The sequence below is a fragment of the Chaetodon trifascialis genome, chromosome 5 (assembly GCF_039877785.1).
Source record: "Chaetodon trifascialis isolate fChaTrf1 chromosome 5, fChaTrf1.hap1, whole genome shotgun sequence".
In the NCBI taxonomy this organism is placed as follows: domain Eukaryota; kingdom Metazoa; phylum Chordata; class Actinopteri; order Chaetodontiformes; family Chaetodontidae; genus Chaetodon; species Chaetodon trifascialis.
Window position 1 is genome coordinate 17,430,078 of NC_092060.1, and position 25,507 is coordinate 17,455,584.

The 25,507-nt window shown below is 43.4% G+C and overlaps 1 protein-coding gene across 1 annotated transcript in view; it reads right to left on the reverse strand.

The window, feature by feature from the left end:
- dock2-like (dedicator of cytokinesis protein 2) overlaps positions 1-22,469 on the reverse strand; it is a 97,495-nt gene extending 75,026 nt beyond the window's left edge. The window contains exons 1-23 of the mRNA XM_070963125.1: positions 22,303-22,469; positions 20,770-20,853; positions 20,305-20,345; positions 20,035-20,090; positions 19,857-19,953; positions 19,615-19,763; positions 19,242-19,377; positions 18,897-19,054; positions 17,200-17,281; positions 16,799-16,934; positions 16,053-16,128; positions 15,790-15,866; positions 13,991-14,241; positions 13,472-13,570; positions 13,057-13,129; positions 12,661-12,764; positions 10,968-11,169; positions 8,971-9,068; positions 8,795-8,884; positions 8,476-8,576; positions 6,202-6,336; positions 1,457-1,565; positions 572-642 (exon numbers count right to left, since the gene is read on the reverse strand). Of these exons, the coding sequence (XP_070819226.1) occupies positions 572-642; positions 1,457-1,565; positions 6,202-6,336; positions 8,476-8,576; positions 8,795-8,884; positions 8,971-9,068; positions 10,968-11,169; positions 12,661-12,764; positions 13,057-13,129; positions 13,472-13,570; positions 13,991-14,241; positions 15,790-15,866; positions 16,053-16,128; positions 16,799-16,934; positions 17,200-17,281; positions 18,897-19,054; positions 19,242-19,377; positions 19,615-19,763; positions 19,857-19,953; positions 20,035-20,090; positions 20,305-20,345; positions 20,770-20,853; positions 22,303-22,345 (2,468 nt within the window). The 5' untranslated portion in view covers positions 22,346-22,469. The remainder of the gene's footprint in view (positions 1-571; positions 643-1,456; positions 1,566-6,201; positions 6,337-8,475; positions 8,577-8,794; positions 8,885-8,970; positions 9,069-10,967; positions 11,170-12,660; positions 12,765-13,056; positions 13,130-13,471; positions 13,571-13,990; positions 14,242-15,789; positions 15,867-16,052; positions 16,129-16,798; positions 16,935-17,199; positions 17,282-18,896; positions 19,055-19,241; positions 19,378-19,614; positions 19,764-19,856; positions 19,954-20,034; positions 20,091-20,304; positions 20,346-20,769; positions 20,854-22,302) is intronic.
- Positions 22,470-25,507: the final 3,038 nt, after the last annotated feature.

Consider the following 25,507-nt stretch of genomic DNA (forward strand, 5'->3'; position numbering starts at 1 on the left):
CATACAAAGACCACGGATCCCATTTTTGTTGCACAATTGATAGAGGACAAATAAAGTGCCTGAAATCTCTAGTTTAGTGAAGTATATAGACTGAGGTCATTTCCTGGGCTAAACGCTAAGTTGTAAGTTTGATTCTGGGTCAAAGAGAGGTTAACCAAGCCATTTCAAGTTGTTCTGCTTCTCAGGAGGCTGAGATTAAGCCTAAGAGAAGAGGTTCAAATGTGTTTCGTTTGATGGTTTCGCTGAAATTGTCTACTCACTCAGGGGCACATGGAGGAGGTGGCGAGTGTGTTTGAGTGTGCGTCCTTCTGTATATGTCAATTTGATGAGATTTTTATCACCTGATAAAGAACGTAAGGCTCAATCCCGGATGGAATGTGCAGGTGACAGAAGGATGGGGGTCACCGAACAAAAGCCTGGAGAAAACCTGGGCCTAGCTGAAAGCTCCCATATATCCTCTCTGTCAGTGTCCCTGAATGAGACCAAAGATAAGGAGCTAGAGAGTGTGTGTGCGTGTGTGTGTGTGTGTGTGTGTGTGTGTGTGTGTGTGTATCTTAAAAGGTAAGCTTACCTGAGGAGTTTGGCATCAAACACTTTCTCAACATCATGCAGGACTGTTGGCAGGTACTTCAGAGCAGCAACCTGATCTCACACACACACACATACACACACACACACACGGACACACACACACACACGTTGTGTTTATATCACTTGTGGGGACATTACATAGACTTACATTCATTTCCTGGAGCCTTACCCTTACCCTAACCCTAACCATAACCACTCTCTGCCTATTCCTAACCCTGTACCTAACCTAACCTTACCTAACCCGTAACCCTATCCTCAGTCTGCACCCTGAAATTTAATGATTTACTTTAAGGGGACCTGCATTTTGTCCCCATAAGGGAGGTCAGTCCCCACAATGTGACTGTGTAAACAGATTTTTGTCCCCACAACGTGATAAATACCTGTTCACACACACACACACACACACACACACACACACACACACACACACACACACACAGTAAACACCTTTAAATTAGTGTCTTGAAGTTGTGGAAGTTGTTGTTAAGAGAAGGTGACTTTGCCATTGAACAGGCTCTCATCACAAGTGTGAAAAAAGACCAGTTTCATTTTTCACAGGGCCACTTGTCTGTCTGTCTAACTTTTTGTGACTCAACCTGTTTGTTGGTCCGCTGGTGTAAACAGTGAGAATAAGAGGGAAAACATTAAACAGCAGCATCGCGATGTCATCAGAAGCAGATCAGAAAGATCATATTAGAGAAGTTGGAGCATGAGGAGCAGCGGGAAGATGAGAGACTCTGACAGGAAAATGTAAGAAGAAGAAGAAGCAGGAAAGGTGGAAAAGAGGTGAGGATAAACATGAGAAGAATGTAAAGAGCAGCACAAGGTGGTGGAGTATGGATGCAGGGTGAGCGTGCGTGATTACCCTGAGCAGCAGTGTGGTGGTGAAGTCTGTTCTCATCAGGCTGTTGATGGACTCGAAAAGCCTCCTCAGTGACTCCTCAAACTCCGCCTGCTCCTTCCCCTCGTACAGCCTAGGGGTGGCAGGAGGAAATTAATGGAAATGCAACGGGGAGAAACAGAGGGGGACAGAAAGGGAGGAAGCACGAGCGGGACGTCAGAGAACGTGACGTGACATGATTAGCAAAGGAGATGGAGGGAAGCATGAGGGAGGCAAAACAGATTAAGAAAGGAATTGAAAGACAAGACAAACAACAGGGGGTGAATAATGAGCGTGGGAGTGGCGTGGAGAGAAAGAGAGAATAAGAGACAAAGGGTCAAAACAAGGATAGCTGACAAGAAGCTCAAGATGGATGTAAATACAGATCGAAAGGGCCTTGTTTACATTTTTTCTGTGCAACAGACATGTGGACAGATTACTGAGTGAAAGACTTAACCTTGGTGGACCTACGTGTACAGACAGTTCATTCAGGGTTTAATCCACAATATGTCTTTATATGCTTGCTTCTTTTGCTTGCAACCTTTTTATCATCTGGCACCTCCATCACTTGAACCACATGTGAAGTTCATGACACGATTCTGTTTATCTGTTCCTGAAGCATGTAGTTACGGCAGCCCCGCCTCTAATAAACAGGGGAGGTTATGTGTGTGGCAGCCTTGTTCTGTATTGACTCGTCCTTAACCATTCTATCTTTTCTCCCCTCCACTGGGATGTTACTCATTCCACAGTAGTTGTTTTTCATCACTGTTTAAATTGATTTCCAAGTTGGAAATTATAATGTTTCAGAAGTTATCTTCATTGAAACAGTGCTGGCTCTCTTCGCCTTAACTCAAAGTAATCTGGAAACCAGTGGAATTACACCGAAATTGTTGTGTGTTTATGGAAATGAGGCATCAGCTGAATTGGCTCCAGCCCCTCACATTTTCTCTCAATAATATGGTTGAAAATGCAGTCAGCATGGAGGTGGTGTACTGCACTTCAACTCTAAATTCAATATTTCATTTTCACATATGAAGCTGTGGCCATGACTCTAAAGGCGCATAAGAGCGAAACAGTACATACTTGTAATTCAGTGCGTTATAGTGACGCAGCAAACTAATGCAGTATTATGTTGACAAGTTGAAACTGAACATTGAAAGGCATTGCCTGCTGTGATTACAACAATCCTCCCCTGACTTACAAAAAAAACAACAACAACTGGGTTATCTTCATTGCTGCCATTCACATCACACACAAAACACCCTCGCATTCCTCTGCCATCCCTTCAGCTCTACTTTCTCCACCCCTGGCAAACTTTTCCCTCATCCATCTCTCCACCCTTTTCCTTCCCCCACTCTCCTCACTATCTCTGTGTGATTCAGTGGAGCTGTGCAGTTGTTAATTACAATAGAAGTTATGAGTGCTGGAGGGAAGGATTAGCATGTGGCACATCGCAAATTTAGCATTTGGGGGGAGGGATTAGGCAGTAACACACAGAGGTATTATCACTGGGCTCTTTGCAGAGTACAGTTATGATTACAGACGCATTGTCCTGCTTAATCCAACCGCCCTGTCTGTGCATGATGTGTGTGTGGGTGGTTGTGCAGAGAGATGATGTCTAGATGTGACAGGGTCAGAGTTGGTGTGATAACACCAGGTTGTCACAGATACTGCATATGTACACAACACTAAAATATGCCCCACTGATGCAGTAAAGCATCTTAAAGCATGTGGAGTACCACTTTACTTAAACTGAAAAGATGCACGTGGAACTAAAAATGACCAAAGGCAACTTATCTAGACACACACACACACACACACACACACACACACACACACACACACACACACACACACACACACACACACACACACACACACACACACACACACACACACACACAGGCACTTAATACCCATACATAAGCATAACGACACAAACACATCATAATATCTCAGAAAAGTAATACTGGAGACAGATGGAGAGGAGAGGAGAGGAGAGGAGAGGAGAGGAGAGGAGAGGAGAGGAGAGGAGAGGAGAGGAGAGGGAGAAGGGTGAAGGGAAGGGAATCAAGAGAGGGAAGGGAAAGGAGTGAGGGACACTGAGGAAAAATGTGTAGAAATGAGGGAGTGGGAGAGCAAGTACAGAAAGAGGACGGCTCAGCTGCATGTACTTGTGGATGAAAGGAGGAAAAGGAAAAAACGACAACAACAAGGGAACACTAAACATGTCCTCCATGAATTATGAGCTCACCGTCTCAGTAAATCACTCACATATGTCCCCTCGTTATGATTCATAACTGCAGTTCCCTCCTGGACCAATCAGAGAAAAATGTTCAATGCTGAAATTGAGTAGTGAGACACCAGCTTTCCTTGGTCAGATCTGACATGCTGATATTTTGCACGACACATGGACAAGTGAGTGAGCGGTGCAGTGACTAACATCGCTGTGACACATCAAAAAAAGTCTAATAAATTACTGATCAGTGAAACTTCCAAAAACGTAAGAGTGGTGCAATGAGTCACACGATTACCTTGAGGACTGTTAAATCCGATTTGAGTTAAATACTTCATTCATGCAGAGAATTAAACAAGCATTCTAGGACCAATGGACCAATCAGGATTATTGTGAAAAAGCTGGAATTCATCAAGATATTGTTTGGTTGGTAAAGCTTGGCATTTCTGTATCTGTTGCGTAGAAAAGAGTAAATCAAGTATGTGCCACTGTAATCCCAGCTCTCCGTGTCATGAATGTTATCTTATTATGAGTTATTTCTCATTATTTTAAGATTATTATTATTACCAGATAGTATGCCCTCTATCATGAGATATGATCCCAAAATAATGAGATGTTATTATAAGAATAAGATAACAAAATTAGAAAGTCCAGATACTGTGATGAGTGGAAAAGATTACATAATCATAATATCAGATGTCATAGGAAAGAGAAATGATCTCATAATAGTAAGATCCTTATCACATCAATGAGAGCTCTTTCTTAATGCGACAAAGTGAATTTGATGTGCTTCCATAGGAAAAGGTGTGAGAAACTAAAAGGAGGAATGAGGGAAAGAGAGGAGGTAAGATTTAAAGATGGGGGAGGGAAGAAAGAGGACAAGGGGAGGATAAGACAAAGGTGAAATAAAGAACATAGCAGGTGCTCAGGGGAAAGAAAAAGAAGCAGATACAACTGATGAGCTAAACTACAGGGAAGTAATGGAAGCTATAGGGCGTGAAGGACAGAAAGAAGGTGAAGGAAAGAGCAAAATCTAGTGCAGCGTGCCTTACATATTTTTCAAGTAAACATCACACACTCCTAATAGATTTGCATGAACACCAGGGCACTTTGACAAGCTAATAAATCTTCAATGGCGCCTGTTTAACTATTAATGACTGTAGTCTTGATGGTGATGATGATGGAGGCTTACAGATGCACCTACAGCGCTGGTGGCTCTCTTGAATATGTGATTGTCAGGTGGCATGAGGAGGCCTTACAGTAGGAGGGAAAATCTGATGTGAAAACTTTAAATGCAGAGCGAGCTGAAGTTGTCGGCTGCAGGTGGTTGGAGGACGACAGACAGAGGTGGGGGGGGGGGGGAGGAGAGTGAGATTTATCGGTTCAGAGACACCCAGGGGAGGTTGGCGACTGGAGCTCAGTCAATCCAGGAGCAGTGGAGCGATAATGTGATGCAGACACACACACACATGCACGCACAGACGCACGCACACACACACACACACACACACACACACACACACACACACACACACACACACACACACACACACACACACACACACACACACAGATATATACTCAGAAGTATGCTTAAATGTATATGTGTGGGCTTGTGAGCAGGCCTATATTTGCACATAAATACACACACACTTTGGGAAACGACACTAATGCAACCACAGAAATCCACACACACTCTATGAATAAATAAACACACCCGCCACATCAATAAACAAACACACTAATTTCAACAAATGAAGCCCTCGATGTCCTCTAGATTAAAAAGGCAAACCTTCAATGAGCAGTGGACTTGGACTGACAAACGCAATACACATTCCAACACACACACACATGCATACGCGCGCGCACACACACACACACACACACACACAGATCTCCTCCTAACTCATGTACAACCACTAATGCACTGCACCTAACAGAGGCAACCCATAAAGCAAACACAGGAAAACCCTGCATTCATATATTAATAAGCAACACATTACACACATGATTGTGGTTTATACACCTGCACTCAAACACAGAAACACACACACAGGTACTCAACGCATCCATAGGCAAGGCACATAACACATTTGTGGATCAAGCCTCTGATCTGTCAATGTCATTTTTTGCGCTGCAGTTATAAATGGTGTTTACACTTATCGTATGGTGCAGCTCTCAGCTCAGCACAGTGGGTGTCATAAGTCTCTCCTGCAGGAACTTTGTCTGTCTGGTGTTTCTTTGGCTGCCCATTCAGCAACCCTGCCCCATCATTAGCTCTCATTCGGACGATGCACTTCATCATCAATGCTTATTAGCAACGTTAGTGCTGTAATCAGCAGCCTTTTCTCACAGAGCTGTCAAAAACGATTACTCCGGTAATGCAGTGTCACCGGGCTGTGTCTGTGTGTGCCTTCAAGAATCTCTATTTGCATCATTCAGGGTTTTTTTTTTTTATAATGAGCAGTCCAGCAATAGGTACACAAAAACTCACTGCGAGTAGAGCATGCGTGAGCGGACGATGAACTTGAAGATGTACTCGAGGGCTTTGAGGGTCCGGAGGATGGGCTCACACTGCTCCCCTCGACTGGACACATCCAGATACCTCTTCAACACCGACATCAGCTTTCTGGGAGAGAACGATACGAAGAAGAGAGCGAGTGTGAAATGGAGAAAAGGAAAACAAAATCAAGAGAGAAAGAAGGAAAAGTGAGAAGGGAAGAAAGAAATCAAAATCATTCAGCCAGAATTGTCATTCGTTCCCTGATGTTCCACAGGTTGGAAAGTTAATCGCCAACTCCATTTTTCACTTCCATAGAGCAGAGAGACAGAGTGCAACAGAGTGAGAGTGAAAGAACGAGAGAGAGGAAGACTGGGAGGGAGGTGGAGGTGGAAAAATGGCAAAATAGCATTTCACACCTCAACAGATGTACCTTTCACACAGCTCACCAACATTTTTATTTGCCCTCAGATGCATAATGAAAAAAATCATTTTCCAACACATGCGCGGCCTGGAGGTATCTTTAGACACACACATAAATATAGTACTCGGGTGTGTCAAAGGAGTTGGAGAGAGGAGCGGGTGGCGCAGAGTTCAGTTGAAGTTTATGACCTCGCAGCATTTCTCAGCCTAATCTCCTTCTACATCAGCTCAGCGTCATGCAGTTGGAGCATATTCATATCCTAAAGTAATACTGTACGGAGAGGTAAGGCTTGACACTGTGATGGCTCTATTTTCATGAAATGGTAACAGGGGATCACCTATTAGTGGGTTTAAAACAACTAAATCATCTTAAACAATAAAAGTCACCTTGAGAAATGAACTCTAAACAGACCTCACTGTCATCAGGGCGACCTTCAAAATATCATCAACGTTATTACCATTCAGCCTTCCCTGGTTTTGTTTTGATGCGTGGCTTAAAGGCGAGCTGAGGATGATTTATTCTTTTTTTAAGAGCAAGAGATCGGGAGTTTATAATGTAACGAGAGGGAGTTAGAGAGTTTTACATAACAGCCCCTGGGCTGACAGGCGTTAAGCTGCAGTGACCCTCTTAAAGAGGGTGAACACCAACACACTGGCAGGGGAGGGATGGAGCGATGGTGGAGAGACAGATGAATAGATGGAGCGAAGAACAGACAGGAGGAGAGAAAAGCAGGCCAGAGAGGCGGGGAGTGGCAGGGATAATTGGGAAAAGGAGGCTGAGAGGAGGAGAAGCAGTTTGGGGTGAGCAAGAAAAGGTTCAGAGGGGGGAAAGAGAGCTGCAGAGAGATGTTTTTAATTTCCTAACTGAAGCGCTGGCAACGCAAACAAATGTTTTCTCCAGCGCCTGCTGAATCAAGTCAAGTGAATTATCGGAGAGGAAGAAGCAGGCCGTGGAGTTTGGGGAGCGCGCCTGAGTGCTTTAGCTGCTACTCCGCAGAGAGGCAGGGTTAAAAGTCTGGCTATCTGGATGTACACTACATCTAATCCTGTTCAGTCAAGTGCTCCTAAGGCCAACACACACACACTGACCTCCAGTGGCAGCTGGATACAGTGCATTGTTTAATCACTTAACATTAGATCTTCAGGTGGCATTTAATTTACCACAGCGGGTTTAATGCTGGTGTATCTTTGGCATGAAGTATGAGATGCCGGACACACTAATGCTATGCATGCATTTCTATTACTGTGCTTTAAGCTGCTCTGTCCAACTATCTCAGAACCACAAACAGTGAGACTGTTTGGTCTGATGATGACCCAAGAGATCAGGGAACAGCCTCATGAACAATCGTGTAATCCTTCATTTGAAATGCAAACAAGAATATTGCAAATCTTGTTGATTCACTGCTAATGTTTCCACTCAAAAGAAGTCTGGTATGCTTGTTGACAGGAAGTCTAACACTGTCCGTACACGTCCTCACACCTAAATGAAGTGCTCAGCTGGCATTTTATGGAGCTCACAGTAAAATTATTTAAGCCTGAAATAGCCAGTTGTGTGGAGTGAGTTTAACTGATAATAAAGTCTCTCACTGTTGCATGAGAATAATGATTTGTGACTAATTTTCTTTATTTTTTTTTTAGCACTGATGAAGCGCAAAAGGAGTATTTTTGCATATATGTTACATGTTTCTTGCCTATAGAGCTTATATTTGTCTTGCTAAGATAAGAATAAGACATTTTGCTCTTTCATATTAAAATCTGACGCAAGACACCTCTCATTCAGGAAACTCATACAAAACACAACAGGCTGGTGACAGGAAGTGAGCTGTGATCCAGGAAGTCACCTACTTGTAGGCCAGGGTAGCACTAAAATGCTGCTTGATGTAGGCCTCCAACACTGTGTTGAAGTGCTGAAACTTTCTGTCAGCGATCAGACCAATGATGTATATCTGGCAGACGGAAGGGAGAAACAGAGAGGTCACATGTTTACATAGCAATCAGACATTATGTACAATCATCTGATGGACATGTTTATATGGAAAATAATGGACAGGTAGACGCAAGATATCACAGTCGATACATACACAGACAGCCTGTCAAGAAATCAGCTGCATCTGTTGACAAGGCACACACACACAGAGAATCACACACACATGCACACACTCACCAACGCGTCAAACACGAGGATGTCGTAGTCGTCAGTCTGAGAGTGCTCCATCATGATGTTGAACAAGGCATCCAGGGTGTCTTGCAGAAACTACACGCACAGATACAGACAAAGGAGAGGACCGGTGAGACCGGCGCACACACACCAGCCTACACACTTGCGTTCACACCACTGACCTTGACCACCTCCTCTCCATCAATGATTTTGAGACTGTCCAGGTTTTTTTTGAGGTATTCAGGTCGGGTCCTCCACTTGAGCAGCCCCAGCAGACCCACTGGAGAGGCGAGACATGGGGAGAACACTTTCTGCTCAGCTGTCTTAACCGTTCATACACGTATTGTATTGCTTAGTGATCAAAGTTACTGTAATGTGTTCATTGTTGACAGTTTTGATTTTCTAAATTGGAGCCTTTCACTTTGTGCCCTTGAACATTTGACAGTGTGTGGCGAACAGAATAGATAGAAACTGCTGGAATGAATTTACCCTCAGTGACTTGATGCTGTTTATATAATGTGAAAGATAAGAAGTTACAATTAGAGCTGAAATTAATTATTTAATGATATTTAATTAATTAACTTTGCTAATCAGCTGTTTGCTGCTTTTCTCTGTTTTATATCACTGTATACTTTGAGGTTTTAAATATATAGAATATCTGTCCTTACAGCTCGCCTTTGAAGATGTCCATTGACCTTTGGGAAATTGTGTATTTTCTGTCATTTTGTGTGCTAAACAACTGGTTAATTCATGTTAAAAAGCAATCAGTGGATTATTATTCATTTTCTTCTCTCTGACGAATGAGCAACAACTAAGAAGCAATTTGTCAAGTGATGATTTGTCATGTGGACAATCCCTGTTCCTCTGCTTACTGAGACTTTCAGCTGAACATTCAAATCCACAGTTTCTGTCATTAATTCTGCTACAGTTTGACATGGGGCAGATTTGCACGTCTCTGTAGGGCTGCCCGCTTGAAGCTCACTGCTTTCCCTGTCCAATAATTTCTGACTCACCAAGCCAAGTCGCACATCTGCTGGGTGGCCTCAAACAACTCTGTGTGCCTGGATGCCTGAGAGCCTTTGTGTGTGTGTGTGTGTGTGTGTGTGTGTGTGTGTGTGTGTGTGTGTGTGTGTGTGTGTGTGTGTGTGCGTGTGTGCGTGTGTGCGTGCGTGCGTGCATGTCTGTGAGAGTGTGTGTTACAGGTGATTAATACTGCAGGATAATGTTCATTATAGTGATGGACTGGTTTCCTCAGTAACAGCTGTTGCACTGCACCTGTGTCTGGTACACCTTAGTGTCTGGGGTGTATGTGTGTGTATGCAGCCTTTGTAGATGTGGATGTGCACATCAGAGTGTGTGTGTGTGTGTGTGTGTATACGTGCATGGTTGAGTGGCTGCCTGCCAGAATGTGTAGGACAAAATGACGACACTTGCCGCTAATAAAACCTATGTACACACAGTTCCCTGCATCCTTTGCTTACTATCCCATGACCATACCTCACAGACACTCTTGTAGTTCCGGCACCATTAACCTAATTAACATACTGTTGACTCACCATTAATTGGCTGAAGGTTTCCTTTACCCTAACCCTAACCTCACCTCAGCCTTCAGCTGCTGTCATCCTGACTCACCTTTTAGCCCAAAACCTAAAAATAACACTAATGAGGTCAGAGAGATGTTACCTGCGTTTCACTGTCAGTTTTATAGGGATTTTTTGAGGGGATGTCTGAAGGTCCCAAAAACCTAGCTCAAGACTAAAGAGTATGCACACTGGACTGGCAGTGTTTTCACACTTTAAGGGACCTTCTACATGGTGGATTTGTCCTCTACCAATTTCACAGCCAACCGATGATTCATTGTCTTGGCCTGCCCTTATTACTCTGTTGAAAGAAGATGTTAATTAATGTTTTTTTTTTTTTTTTTTTTTTGACGTGTCAGGTTTAATTTCAAACACCCTCACACTCCACATACTGTAATTTTTGCCCTAACCTTTCTTCAGCTTGTGTGTGTGTGTGTGTGTGTGTGTGTGTGTGTGTGTGTGTGTGTGTGTGTGTGTGTGTCTGTATGAAAATAATTCACCCTGCCAAGTCTCCCAAAAAGCTTAATATCAACACAATCTCAAAGGTGCTTTCAACACTGCAACACCTGCCCCCCCCCCACACACACACATACACCTACCGTTCTGGGTGAGTTTGGTGGAGCAGACCAGGGTGGAGATAGTGAAGGTGTCTCTAGAGCTGACTGACAGGCCTCCTGCACCCCCGGACACGTTGCTGGAGCTGCGACTCAGCGCCGCCACCTTGTGGGGTTCGCTGTGGTGGTGGCGGGTCGAGGGCAAAGACAAGTAGCAGTTCACGTCCTCCATGCGTTTGCTGTCACCCTGTGAGGATAATGCGTGGGAGTCATTTTTAACCCAACAGTGAGAATTGTATTTCCTGTGCTCAGTCAAAATGTCTCGATGCTCACACAGGAGTAGAGCACAGAGAGACACTGGGGTTTGCTACACTTGCAGTGATTTATTAGGCTATTCCTGGAGAAAAAAAATGGCAAACAATGATTGCAGTCGCCAGTTCCACAGCAGTAATCCTCTGTGCCTTATCTACCTCTGCCTAACTCAACTTCAGTTTGTAAACTCATAACTTAGGAAACAGAGGGGCCGGGAGCATGTTAGAAAAATAAGAGCACAAATGAAAACAGCACCAACTCCTGGTGCAGCATTTTTCTTTGTGTTAAGAGCTGAAAAGATTCAGAGATATCCTCTCTTTGCTTGGCAAGTTCTTACTTTGCTTATCTATTTTGTGCATGTGATCATACTTTATCTATAAATTTTCCATCTTCAGGCCGCGGATTCCTTCAGGCCTCTAACCTCAACTCTGCCCTCTTTAATGTCGAACCAGTAAGTAATAATGAGTGAGTGGATGGGATAGCAGGGAGCAAGAGATTGAAGCCATGAGTGGCACAGACATCAAGGGGAAGGCAGGGATAACGAGAGATAATCGAGAAAGAGGGCACGGTGGGACCGTCCATTTGGTCTTTGAGTGAATCACGAGTAATTAATCTTCATTGCGTTTGGCATTTAATCAATAAGGGGATTCAATCTTAGCTCTGGCTCATTTGGCAGGAAATCTATTTGGCTTCACTCAACCTGTCTGGGTGGTCATAATCTCCCCTCCAGACTCATACTGTATGTTTAGGTCTGCTTTCATGATGGTGGCAACGGAGCACATGTCTTGAAATTCTTTCTCCTCGACAGTATAAACTTTTTCTCTTTTTGAAGAGAGAGATAAATGCCATGCTTTTGACAAATACCTCAGTATGCTTCAATGATTCATAAAGTTTACTTTCATTTTAGAGCCTTGAACTTTACCATTATACACCTGTAGATGAAAAATCTTGGCACAGTAAGAAAAAAACTTGCCCATTCATTCATGTGTCATCCTGAATGATGAAAAGCTACGGTTTTGTTATTTGCAACCAGTTGAAGAGTTGCCACTCTCATTTGACACACTATCTAGAAATATTTCACATCTATTGGATAGATCTATTAAAATTGGACTGTTCGATCCAAAACTGGTTCAACAAAAGAAATGAGCTGTGACACTTCCTCATCATAAAAGACTCACTATGTCATTTATTACTCCATATGAGTCTGAAGGCTTTGTGTGTTGATCTGCTGTGCAGTTGCACAATTGTATTCTGCAGGCTGGTGGTCAAGGCAGACAGGATTTGGCTGACAATAAGTCATCAAGCTTTCAGTGAGATGAAATCGATCTCATTTTCTCTGCATTTGATGTGTTTTTCTTTGGGAAAACATGCTGAACCAGCTCACGAGTTAATCTATTTACTTCCTGCAAAAGTTTCTGGTCCTGACCTTGAAGACCACAAGGTCATGCAGCCCGTCTTGCAGTACTGTCCCATCCTCCTTCATCAGACGCACAAAAGCCATGGCAAAGTTCTTCTCGCTCTTGTCCTTGGCTGGAGGCGAAGGAGACGGATGTGTAAACACAAGGAGGGAGAGGGTCAGGGGAGAAACGCATCAGGGAAATAGAGAGGGGGGAGAGAGGGTGAAAACTCAGACGTGGGAGGAGGAAAGACTGCTGATTTGTTTAATCAACTGTGTGTAATGATGCCTTAGGTCATTTTCCAAATTGCCTCCAATCATTCGGTCCTTCCAGTGTCACATTATGCTCAGGGGAGCAGAGCAGAGTTAAGGAGTGTGGATGTATGCAGACAACAGGCAGGCAGAGGACGAGAGGCTGATACTCACACTCCTGGGAAGAGCGGTGTCTGAACATGAAGCGTAAATGAATTCTGTGCATTTCTTCCAGAGGGACTGCCACCTGGAGGACATCTCATGTTATTATAGAATATGAAATAACAGATATCTTCAAATTTTAAAGGTATACCATGACATTCTGAGGTTTGTTTGCACGAAAAGGTCTGGTTGAAATGAGGAATGCAAATGCAATATAAACACCAGACAGCTTCAAGAAAATGGAAAGAACACTCTGGTATGGATGGAAATACACTTCCACCACAAACTACTTTTGAACTGTTAGCTCTGCAACTCCTTCTCCAACACACACACACACACACACACACACACACACACACACACACACACACACACACACACACACACACACACACACACACACACACACACACACACACACACACACCTTAATTGTCTCCATCCAGCGGGGCTGTTTGACTTGGTAGTAGATGACAGATCTGTACTCACTGACCGCTTTATCCCCTGCTCCCAGACAGATGGAGTTCTAGGAAAGAGTGAGAGAGAGAAAAATGCTTGTTATATTGAGCTGAAGGATTTCATGTTTGTGTGTGTGTGTGTGTGTGTGTGTGTGTGTGTGTGTGTGTGTGTGTGTGTGTGTGTGTGTGTGTGTGTGTGTGTGTGTGTGCGTCCATGTATGCCTAAGATGGATTTTCACTCGGGGATAAAGCCACGTTGATGTGCCCCTGACTATGAGAGGGTGAGTAAGCACTTGATCAGTGTCATGCTTGCTCACTGGCACATGACACCTCAGTCTCTTATACGCCGCACATGCAGTACACACACACACACACACACACACACACACACAAACTGCATCTCAAACACTCCCCCAACACACACAAATCCCTTTCCTTCCAAATACGCCGACGTGCTCCGTACGACCTCATCCTTTCATGCTGCTGACCTGTATGGCCTTGCCCTCCTCATCACAGACCCACATGATGACCTCCACGTTCTTCTGTGTCGTCTTGTTGTATTTGTCGAAGTCTCCACCCTGTAAGGTGAGGTAGATGTCATTGCGAACATCTCCCGGCATAATGATCTCTGGGAAGCCAAGCTTGCGGGCCACCACAGTGCTGCGGTCCACCAGGTGAGGGTATTCCTTCCGGATCTGAACTATGTCTCCTACCAGAGCCTTCATGGTCACCCACAGACCTGCAGGGGGGGTTGGGGTGGAGGAGGAGGGAAGACCATTTCATGTCTGAAAAGTATGCATACATATGTCAGGTCCACAATTAATGACATTAATTAAACAGGATGCTGTTAGCAGTGAGGCTGCTGATGTTTTTAAGCAGCATCAGACCTGTGAAATTTGACAAAGTGAATGTCATTGTGGGATTTCATTTAAAGATGTCAACTGGCTGATATGATATTCATTAGTTGATCCTGATTTATTTCTCACTAGCTCCACATGCCTGAAAGAGAGAAATGTCCTCCTGTTATACTTCCAGAGTGATCAAAGCTGATCACCTGAACCAGCTTAGGAAACACAGAGAACATATTGACATAGCAGAGTTAAATGTAATACGCTGGACTTCACAGAACTTTGACCAAATATTAAGAAATTTGCTCAGACAGTGCCACTCCAGGCTATATTAAATGAGGGATCCTGAGAAGAGTTTTCATTTCTCTCTGCAGGTTCGACAATTAAAATTAAAACCAAATGAATGAATATGGAAGTTCAAGGCTCTGTGCCTTTAAAAGTGAATTGAAAAGTGAGAATCCCTGAAACACAAGGCCCGAAAGCTGAACTTAAACACTCAGATTTTACACAAAGTGGATCTCGCTTTAGCTAACCGAATGTGAAAGTGTTCCAAGGTGAGCCTCGGATGAGAAGATGTCTGCTGTTGTTGCAGTCTAGACCATAATCAATACTAAGAAATTTCTGTCTCCTGTTGGTGAAAGGTGGTGTAAGACAGGAGAGCGAGGGAGACAAAGAAAGGATGAGGGTGTTGTCATTATAGGCTGAAATGTTGTATTAAAGAATATGGGCTCTCACAGCTTTCAGAGGAATTGTGGGAGAAAGCGGAGAGAAAAATGGGCAGAAAACGGAAAAAGGGGTGAGCTATTTTTGGGGAAGAGATGGTTGGTGAAATCTAGACTATGTCACAAACCCACATTTTCAAGGCTAACTACATACCCACAGGGAATGCTGTATATGTGTGTCAGTGTATGTGCTGTGGTAGAAGCATCTCAAAGTGAGAGGAAGGAGAGATTAGGGGTGAGTAATGTTAAGAACAGACATCTGGTGGCCTCAGGTGCTCCTTCCATATCTGCTCATCCGGGTGCTCCTTTCATATCTAGGTTATGCCCAGAGCCTTCAGGAGCGGCAGGAAAGATAAAAGCCAAGTGACATAACAGTCCAACACGTGGGGTTACCCCGTGTGGAACGAGACAGTGTCACACATAGGGCCTGTCAAAGCCAGCCATAAACATGAGGTAGTGGGCAGTGACACTGGAGGCTGGTGGTGAGGGAGGAATAAAGGGTAAGTAATATGAAAAGATGGGCTCACGGGCGCAAGCTATCCATCAGGCTAATGACCATTCTCACCCACAGAGCAGAGAGAAGCAGCAAGGATGCAACGGGAAAAAGGCCATTTTGTCTGATCGCAGTGTACACAGTCCATTGGGAACCTTCAAAGCATACAGGACCACTAGCAGCAGAGGAGTCACACAGCTTACACCAGAAGCCTGTGACAGTACCTTGGCCACCACTGTCTCCTCGTGATGCCGTCACTTTGTTCAGCAAGGTGTGGAGGAAGTCATTCTCAGCAACAACCCTGGAGCCAAAAAAAAAAAAAGAAAAACACACAGAAACCTTTTAACCTTAAAACTGTGCAGGTTGTGCAAGACTGCTATTTTAATTACAGGGAGCATCTGTGAAAAGAGATTTAAGTTTCTCAGGGAAGAAAAGCAGGGCAAGAGGGAGAAGGGGTGGAGTGCCGGAGGAGGAAAATAGGACATACGGGAAGAAGGGGATGAAAAACTGCTTCTCCTCATCGCATTCGATCTTTCCTTTGATGATATCACTAATGTCCATCACTGCCAAGAAAAGAAAACAAATGTGTCTGTGATGACAAAATCAAAGAACATGTAATACACTAATTTCTGTTCAGTAAACAATGACAGCCTACGTGAACATTTTGGATACAAAGTTCTCTGTCACACATGATTCAAGCAAAAGGGGCCTCACGACACAGCGTGAGAGCAGTTTTTGTGAGGTTATATCTGGATATAAGCAACTTTTTGGAGCGAGAGGGCACAACAATAGGCGCAAGGGTACAAAAGTCAGAATCAATGTTTTAGTTTAAATCTGACTGTGGTTGCACAGGGTGGCTCACAGGTGTAAATATGGGTGATAATGCCAGCAACAGCAGCTGAAAAGTTAGACAAAATTACTCTGACCTTTAGCGAACAAAAGCAAAAATGACTGGAGAGGCGACTAAAGGCCATTACAGTGGGCTAAGCTGCTGAAAGGAGACAAAGAAATGAGGGCAAACAGCCTTTTTCTGTCATCAGAAATTTTGTAGCTTTAAAAGAGAGGCTAGTAAAAGCAAGACTCGTAAATATTGACAATACAGAGAAATCTTTCTGACCATAAATTTGGCCCAATGGCTAGAATTTACACTTGACACACTGCTTGACCACCTGGATTGGCAATTGAATGGCACCTTTAAGCAAAATAAAACTGTCCAGGCTGTTCTTCAAGTACCTGCCACCCCAAACGGCCGTCTCAGGCCCTGAGTGCACTTCTTGTTGTTCATCTCTTTCAGGTCCATCCTGCCCACTCTCACTATCTGACAGATCAGATAAATCTTTTCTCTGCTCAGGTCCTTGTTCCCCAAGTCCTGGTAGAAAAGAAAATCGGGGAGAGGAGAGGAGAGAGAAAGGAAAGTAAAAGAAGAAATACAGGCAGTCAGAATATAAGGATGAAAAGATGGAGGAAAGTGGAGTTGGGGGATGGAGGGTAAGAGGGAAAGACAGTGGGGGAGAACATGAAACAAAACTATGCAATCTTCTTCCAAAGAAACAAACAAATCCATTCATTTCTGTACAGTGCAGTATCTGTCATGCTCACAAACAGTGTGATAGTGCCCTCCTGTGGTCACTTACTGTAAAGACAACCTTCAGGTTGTTGAGCATGTCAATCTCTTTGGGGAATCCTTTGCTGCCCCAGCGTACCAAGTAGTTCTCACTGCACCAAGCATGTAAAAGAGTTAAAAGAAGATAACTGTCACATTACTGTTCCGCTGTGCAATATTTTAGTACAAATCCACACATAGTATCAAATCCAGCTGCACTCAAGATCATCTCATTCCCCTTGACTGAAACTCTGCAGATTCAGTCTACTTGAGAAAATGAAATTCTGTTTTGGGGTTTGCACATTTCCACCTACAGGAAACGATGATTCAAAAAGCTAAAAAAAAACAAAAAAAAAACCAAACGCTATCTCTGTCCAATCCAGGAGTGAGCAAGTGCTCAGTCCAGATAAAGCCGGCCCTTCATTCTGCCTTCATCTTTTGGGAAAGGATCACAGAGCAGCCTGCCTGGTGTACATGAGCAAACTATACGGAGGTGCTGATGTGACGTTACATGATTCCTGTGAAAATTTAGGGGAAATTCTTCAGTCAACCCCTGACAGACATTTGGATCAACAAATGTTCCGCAGTGCAGCTGCATAATTTTGATTCAAGTGCTAAAATTACATCCGTTCTATTCCCAAAAGCATTTCCTGACATACAAGCATGTACCAGAAATGGACAGAGGGATGAATAGGAAGACAGACAGCTGAGACAGAGGAGTGTGGATGAGTGGGGTGAATCAAAGCTGTGAAAAACATTCCTCAAACATTCCTGTCATAAAACTCTAATATCTGCCATTTTATCAGGCGAGGGAACTTAATCAAATCAAATAAACATAACAAGGGCAGATGAGATGTAAGAGAATCAGGACAAATGGCCAGAAAGTAAGAGACGATGGAAAGGTTTTGGATACAGTATCTACTGAGAAGAAGAAGATGGACCCAGGTCTATCTTAGTACTTTCAGCTGCAGCTACTGAGACATAGATATACCCACTATGACAGTGAGTGACAGGACTTAGCATCAGCCCTGTCAGGCACCACACAGCGCTGACAGTCACTATCTGCTGCCCTATAATTTGTGTTTTCTCTATTCTTATTTTTGGCATACCATTGTTCTTATTTTGTGGGGCTCAACAATGGATTAGAGAGGAAAAATGAGGATGCAAGAGAAGGAGAGGTATATAGACAAGAGAAAATGGAAGAGAGTGCTTGTGGGCTGGAGCACGTACGTGTGTGTGTGTGTGTGTGTGTGTGTGTGTGTGTGTGTGTGTGTGTGTGTGTGTGTGTGTGTGTGTGTGTGTGTGTGTGTGTGTGTGTGTGTGTGTGTGTTTTAGGCAGGTGAGGGATGGAGGTGAGGTAGAGAAAATCTGAGCTTGAATTAAAGGGTGCTTTCACTCATTTCAGACAGTCAGCTGGTACTAAGAGTGGTGTGGTGGAGGTTAAACCCACTTATCTTATGGTCTCAGTCCCTGATAATGAAATTCAGACTCAAGAAAAACAAGCTATATGAAGATCACAAAGTGTTCAAGACGCAATAAAAGCTGTTCGCAGTCACGCACCTTGTTTTCCATCTCTGTGCGACTCAACCCTACAACCAAATTAAATCTGGCAGACTTCTATATAAACATCAGTTGATTATTTGAACATTAATGTGAGGTTTCAAATCCTCAAATCAACCTGGAAAGAATGCACTGAGAGAAGGGCAAGAGACAGAGAAGAGAAGACACCTGATGATGGTCTGTTTGATGGGGTCATAGAGGGACATGAAGAGCTCCGAGTCCTCTCCGATGCGACAGACGAAATTCCTGACAAACACGTAGAGGCTGTGGGTGGGAGAAGACTGGATCCGCGCCGAGATCCCGCTGTGCTCTGTCTGGATGTTGGACTGCAGGAGAGGACGTTAGTTGCAGGATATGAACTTGGGACGAGGTTTCAACAGGATAGCCAAAAAGTCTGGTTGGTTACTTAATTTTGGGATGTACCAGGAAGAAAATCCCTGAATTAGTAAATCATGATAGAGGGCATTCTCCTGTTCTGATCTTTCTGCGTCTCCCTCTCATCTTCTCCTTTACCTGCTCCTCTTTGATGCGTTCATTGATCTTGGCTGTGGCCTCCTCGTGAGCCCGAAACAGACTGATGACACTGGCCCGCTCTGGTTCCAAGATGTTCCCATCCTCGTCCCGAACCACCAGGTCCAGCTCCAGGATCCTGCGGTGGGAAGCAAGAGAGGTGAGGGTTGGGGAGATTGATGGGAGGTGACAGAGGACAAAGAAGGGGCCACAAGTGGAGGTGGAAATGGATGAGAGAGGAAAACAGAGGAGTGATGGGAGGGAAGAGGGAGCAGAGAGGAGAAGAAAAAATAGTGGTTAGAAATGTGAACAGGGAGGTGAGACAGGAGCAAATCAGCTTGGGTAAACGATTGATTTGGTTTTGGAGCAGACATACTTGTTGCCATAGTCAATCTTGGAGGTGACTTTCTGCTTGAGCTCCTTGAATTCATCACTGGGCAGAGTGCCAGACAGGAGCTGAGAACGCCACTCCATTAGCTCCCACATCAGTCTCTGGACCTGCTTCACACGCACCTGTTTATTGGCCTGGACAGGTAGACGTATGGTGTTACACCCACACACACACACACACACATAAAATCACACACACAAAGAGTGTTTTTTCCTGTTTGTTTTTACCACAAAGAGCTGCTTCCATATGCTTCCCCACTCCCTCAATGTGGTGGTCACCTCCTTCACCAGTGGCATCTCAGCAGATATCACTACCTCCTCATCTCTGTAGTCATGCACACGTACAAGAAAACATGAAAAAAAATCCACTTTTGAAGACAGATGAAGACATTTTAATTCCACTCACCCTCGTTTTTCAATGATGACCTCCTTCAGATGGACAAAACTGGCAGGGAACACCCCCTGGAGAAGAATATGCATGGGGGGGATGAATAAGGAAAATAAATTATAATAATCAGCAGCAGCTCTTAACTTTCCTTCCTAAAAATGAGGCTCACCCAGTTGAATAAAGCTGGCTGAATGTCCCGCATTATGTGTCATTATCACCTTTCTGTTAAAAATCAATGTGATGCACAGTCTGGTGTAAAAACCAGGTTCTGTATGTGTGAGTTATTACCTGCTGGGCTTTGTTCCTCACCAAGTAGCCTCTGTACCATCCTGAAAGACAAATGGACTGTCATCTTACGGGCACCACAGCACACTGAAATCTCTGCATGGAAACGCTTTTGCTTTATGTTGGTACTGAAATGTGGAGGTGTCTGCACCGCATGTGGGGAGACTGGGATGCGACTGTCTTCAACTCATGTTCACTGCTGTGACATACAGAGTGAGATACAGACGGCTAACTTCTTTAACTTAACTTTAACGTCTTTACTGCCTGTATCTTATCTTACCTGAAATAGCTTTGATTTAGTTTGATCTAGCTGGTTTATGAGAAAAATATGAACAATGATATGCGACATGTATAAATATTAAAACCTTTCCTGAATTAATATGTTACAAAACAACATAAAAAGGTTCCTCAGGAGCAGCATACAACAGAAGATTAGAAGATTATTGTTTCGCTTTGAGGTATTCTTACCTTCACAGACCTCCTGGATGTGCACTGTGTCGCCAACCTCGAGGGAAAGCTGCTTCTTACCTTGGCCGACAAAATTCCACTTGACTAAAAAAAAAAAACAAAAAAAAAAAAACCACACACTCGCTAAATGACCAAAAGAACAAATGATAAATCGATGAATCTAAAAAAGAATCAGAAGTTGAATCAATAATGAGCAGGCTGTAATTGTCAGCCTTAGATTTAGTGTACAAGCAGCAGTGGTAGCAACAGGTGTTTGCAGAGGGAGTAAGCAGTGAGCAGCAACACGGCAGCAGCTAGGACGACCGTGCACTGCCTCACTGCAGAGGATGCAAAGGAAATCAGTTTGTTACAGAAAGTAAGCGTTGCACTGAAACCAACATGGTCTGTGTCCACTGGCTCACGATTGCTTTGCTCCATCCTTTTCTTAAATGGTTTGGGCACTAAACAAGCAGTTACACAGCTATAACATGCTAAATAAGGCCATTCTTTGGACTGCATAAAAAGTAGCTCACTATTTTTACACCAGTACTTAAATTCAGATACACAATTCTCCCAAATTGAAACGATATGTATGTACAGTTCATAATATTATATGGTTTCCACTCTCTACAGTACGCTTTAGCTGTAAGGCTTCAAACTCAAATAAACTTCCTTCCTTCTTCCTCCACTTCCTGTGTTGTAGTCTTAACTCAGACCAGGAAGATACTGACTTTAGATACAGTTGATCAACAACGCTACATTAAGTAATCATATAAGTAACTGATTCAAAACGGCTTTTAGAAATTCACTCATTTTCACTGTGTCTTAAGCAGTGGAACTATTGCGATGAAACGCTTAAAATTGTCTTCACTCACTTTCTACAACACAAACTACCTCCATCATCTGCAGCAGGCCAGTGAACCTCTGCGCTTACATTCTGGATTGGAAGTCAGAAATCTGTATTACTGCAAAATCTGTGTCTGTCTCGCATATCTTACGGCAACACATGCTCGGCCATATGAAACGCACACACCAGATAAACAGACCGTACTGAGGAATTGCACTTTCTCAGTCTAGGATTTGTTGCTGGTGCCAAAATCAATCATTCCACATCGAAAATTGTCATTTTCCTGAATGATTTATCTTCTTGCCTCTGTATTTATGCACTGCATAATGTGTAATGCATAGAGATTGCCTACTAACCGCCGCTCATTTCTCCATCAGCTCAGGATGGATGGCAGTTTTGTTCATGATTTCTCTCCCCTTCACAGAATCCACTGTAGCTCTTATGAGTTCTGTTACACTGAGGTTAAATGGTGAACATGATTTGAGGATTTAGGGTCTTCGGCAGGATTTTATGTCATGTGCACATCCTAAAGTTCTATGAGGCCATTAGCACCTGCTCACATCCAGTCAAGCAGCCATTGATTTTTCATGTTCTTCCTCAGAGCTTGGCTAGTTTAGCATAACACGTAAACAGAGAGACACTATAACGACACATATGCACATACACACACAAAGACACATGAAGACAGTCAGCACAGATTGACTTACCTACACCATACCGCTCCGACATGGTCCTCGTCCAAGGAGCCATAATTGCATGAAGTCCTTTCCCTCCTCTCAACTCGTCTTTCTGATTCTTCTCTTTCTCTCTCTTTTTTTTTTTAAGGGTGTCTGCTCAACTTCTCACTTCTGTGCTTTTTTTACTTTAAATGAAAGCTATAAGCCCATCCCCCCTTTGCCTCTCTTCCTCTTCAGTCTCTCCTCTCTTCCTGCCTTCAGGCGGTTAAGGGGAAGTGGGTGAGTATAACAAGGTGGAGTCCTATAGAGCCCACAGGCCTGCGCAGTGTATTCAGTCTCCATTTTGCTCATCTGGACTCGAAAACATCAACAACACTGCTACAGAGGGGTTAAAAAGTGACGTGTATGGCATGCAAAATGACCCATAATATCAATACAGATATTTTTGCAATTCTCATTAAGACCAAGCTGGGCCTGAAGATGCTTTTTCAAATGTGGATGCCATCACATGTGACAGATGGCAAGTTACATTTGTGATCCATTCTTAAATCAGAATAAAATATGCACAGGATACCACACAGTGTAAAAAAATCATTGGACTGCGGGTGTCTTACACCCGCATGCGGCGGCCAAGTGTGAAACAGTGTACACAGTGTCCTCTCACCTCAGGTAATAGCTGTATATTGTGTTTTCATCAGTACAGAGCCTGGGCTCACGCCTGTTCTGTCCGCACATCCTGCGTTCCTCCTTGATGGGAAAACGCTCCTCTGAATTTGCTTGTTTCAGATATTTTTCACAAAGCTGAAACTCATATCTGAAATTTCAAATAAAACTGTCCTTCACCAAATGGATTTCGGCTGTGTCTCCATGATGATGATGATGATGTTGCCGGGGCAACCAACTTCCTATTCTGAGAACACTTTCACCACAATATCAACTGGCAACAACTGTCCATAACAGGTTTTCAATGTTACTGACCTTTAATTATGGAATACAGTGTTCAATATTCAGATGGAGAAACAGGAACATCATTGTGTTTTCCTCTATTAAGAATCAGAGAGTAACATTTAGCATAAACACTCCATTTCTAATGTAAAAGGCATCTTTCACAAATTCTATGATCAGCATGACTGTCCAAGTGTAAACCACATCCCAAATTAAAGGTTCCCTGTGCAGGTTTTGACCTCTAGTAACACTAGCTAACTGTTTTTCTATGATTGGGTCCCTGCTTGGTTTGGGCTGTATTCTGATACACAACCCTGCTGATCCACAGGTGGCAGTTCTACGCCAAGAAACTGAGCCATGCAGCATCAAAGCCAGGGAAGAAAAGAGGGTTCACTTGTGGTTTCACTTTTGGCTTCTTGCAGGACACAAACCCCCATCTCCTGTGTGAGAGTCGTGTCTTTGTTCGACCCATCCATCCACTCCACCCTCCCCCATTTCTTGCTCTTTACACTTCGTCACCTTGCTCTAAGCGTCGAACATTGCAGCAGATGATTTTACTTTTTGATGTTGTTTGCCACCGCTGACATCTTATTATTGAACATTTATTTATGCGGTAGCTATCTTGCTAAGCTAACATCGCACAACTAGTTTGCAACTGTTCTACTGTGTCAGATTATGTAAAGATTCTAAAATAACCAATAGGAAATTCTGCTATCAGCGAGTGAAAGTCGTCATAAGAACTACTAATTAGTGGAACTGCTGGTCAAGTTGCCGCAGGTATAAGAGTAAAGCAAAAAATCTTTAAAAAATATGTATTATGGATCAATTAAACAAAAAAAAAGAAACATATTTATGGCCATGCTTGCCAATTGCGAGTATTTAGGCTCATAAGGAATTGAAGCAAAGGGATTAAATACAAGAACATTATAACTGAAAACCACCACTCATAGCCATTTTTTACATTTAGCTTAATCGGCCATGTTTTGTTTAAACTACCATACCGTTGCATTTGACACTGACAAGTTTCAATGACTTTGTAAAACATTTTATCATCAGGAGTTTCTTAAGGTTTAAAATTCCTTTTGCCAGTTTTCTTATTAGAAGCATTTGGATTCAGACAGATGGTTTTATTTTCAGCCAGTCAGTGATTTCTTGGCTTAATTTGTCTCGCCTGTTTGCCCGCAGCTAACGCTAACAAATGACTGACCATGTTAGAAATGATGTCATTACTTTGCAAATGCAAAAGAGGGGGGGCATTATTCTAAATCATCTTTTGTGTTTTGTTTTATTCCCCTGGCATAACCTCCTCTTATCTCAAGATATGGCATATTTCAAACACACCATTGACCCAGACTTGGAGCTGTGGTTTAACTTCCCATAATAAAAATTCATATTACAACGCCTAATGGAATTTGAGATGCCATTACCAAATGCCTTTTTCACTACCAGTTTATATAAATGGTCCTTTTTCTGTACTCTGCCTTGCATGGGAACGCCGGAGGCAAAGCCGAGGGGCGCCCAACTATGGTCCTAAATATAAAACACATCACATACGTGGCCAAATGGCGGATGAAGCAGTCACGTGCTCAGTGGTGGAGGTGCCAATCATGTACCCTCCACCAACTAAAAACATATCATAGGGTACTGTGGAAATCTTGTTGTTATGGAAACATGAGGGAAGGCGGAGGTGAGGTGTCAACACAGATGTAACACTGACAGAAAGGTGAGCTCAGAAACATTAACAAGTACAGACAAGTGAGGAAGTGATACTTTGTGTGCGTGTGTGTGTGTGTGTGTGTGTGTGTGTGTGTGTGTGTGTGCGCGCATTAGAAAGCCAGAGCGAGAGAAAGACAGGAAGAAGGGGGAAGAAAGATGGAGAGGGGGACAGAAAAAAAAGGGAAAAATTGATAAAGAACGATAAGTTATCGCATGGCTCTGTGTAGTGGAACAAATCTGGAACCTTGCTGCTGGGACTCACAAGGAGAAACAAGGGTGGAGCTTAAAGGTGTGGAAAGAAATGAGGTGAAAAATGTAACAGCCAGCTATAGGTAATTTATAGATGAAGGCATAAAAAGAGACAGCAGACAGAGGGACGGTCTCTAACAGAGACAAAGAAGCACAAAAAGAGACAAAGACTGATCCATTTCAGCGGCAGCTAAGATATGAACAAGGCCACGGGAACTGAGACACAGCCAAAGACAGGCGGACATGAGACAGATAAAGAAACAGCGGACAAAACTTATGAAAAGAGACGTGATAATGACTTATGAATGTTAGCCTGAAGCCCAGA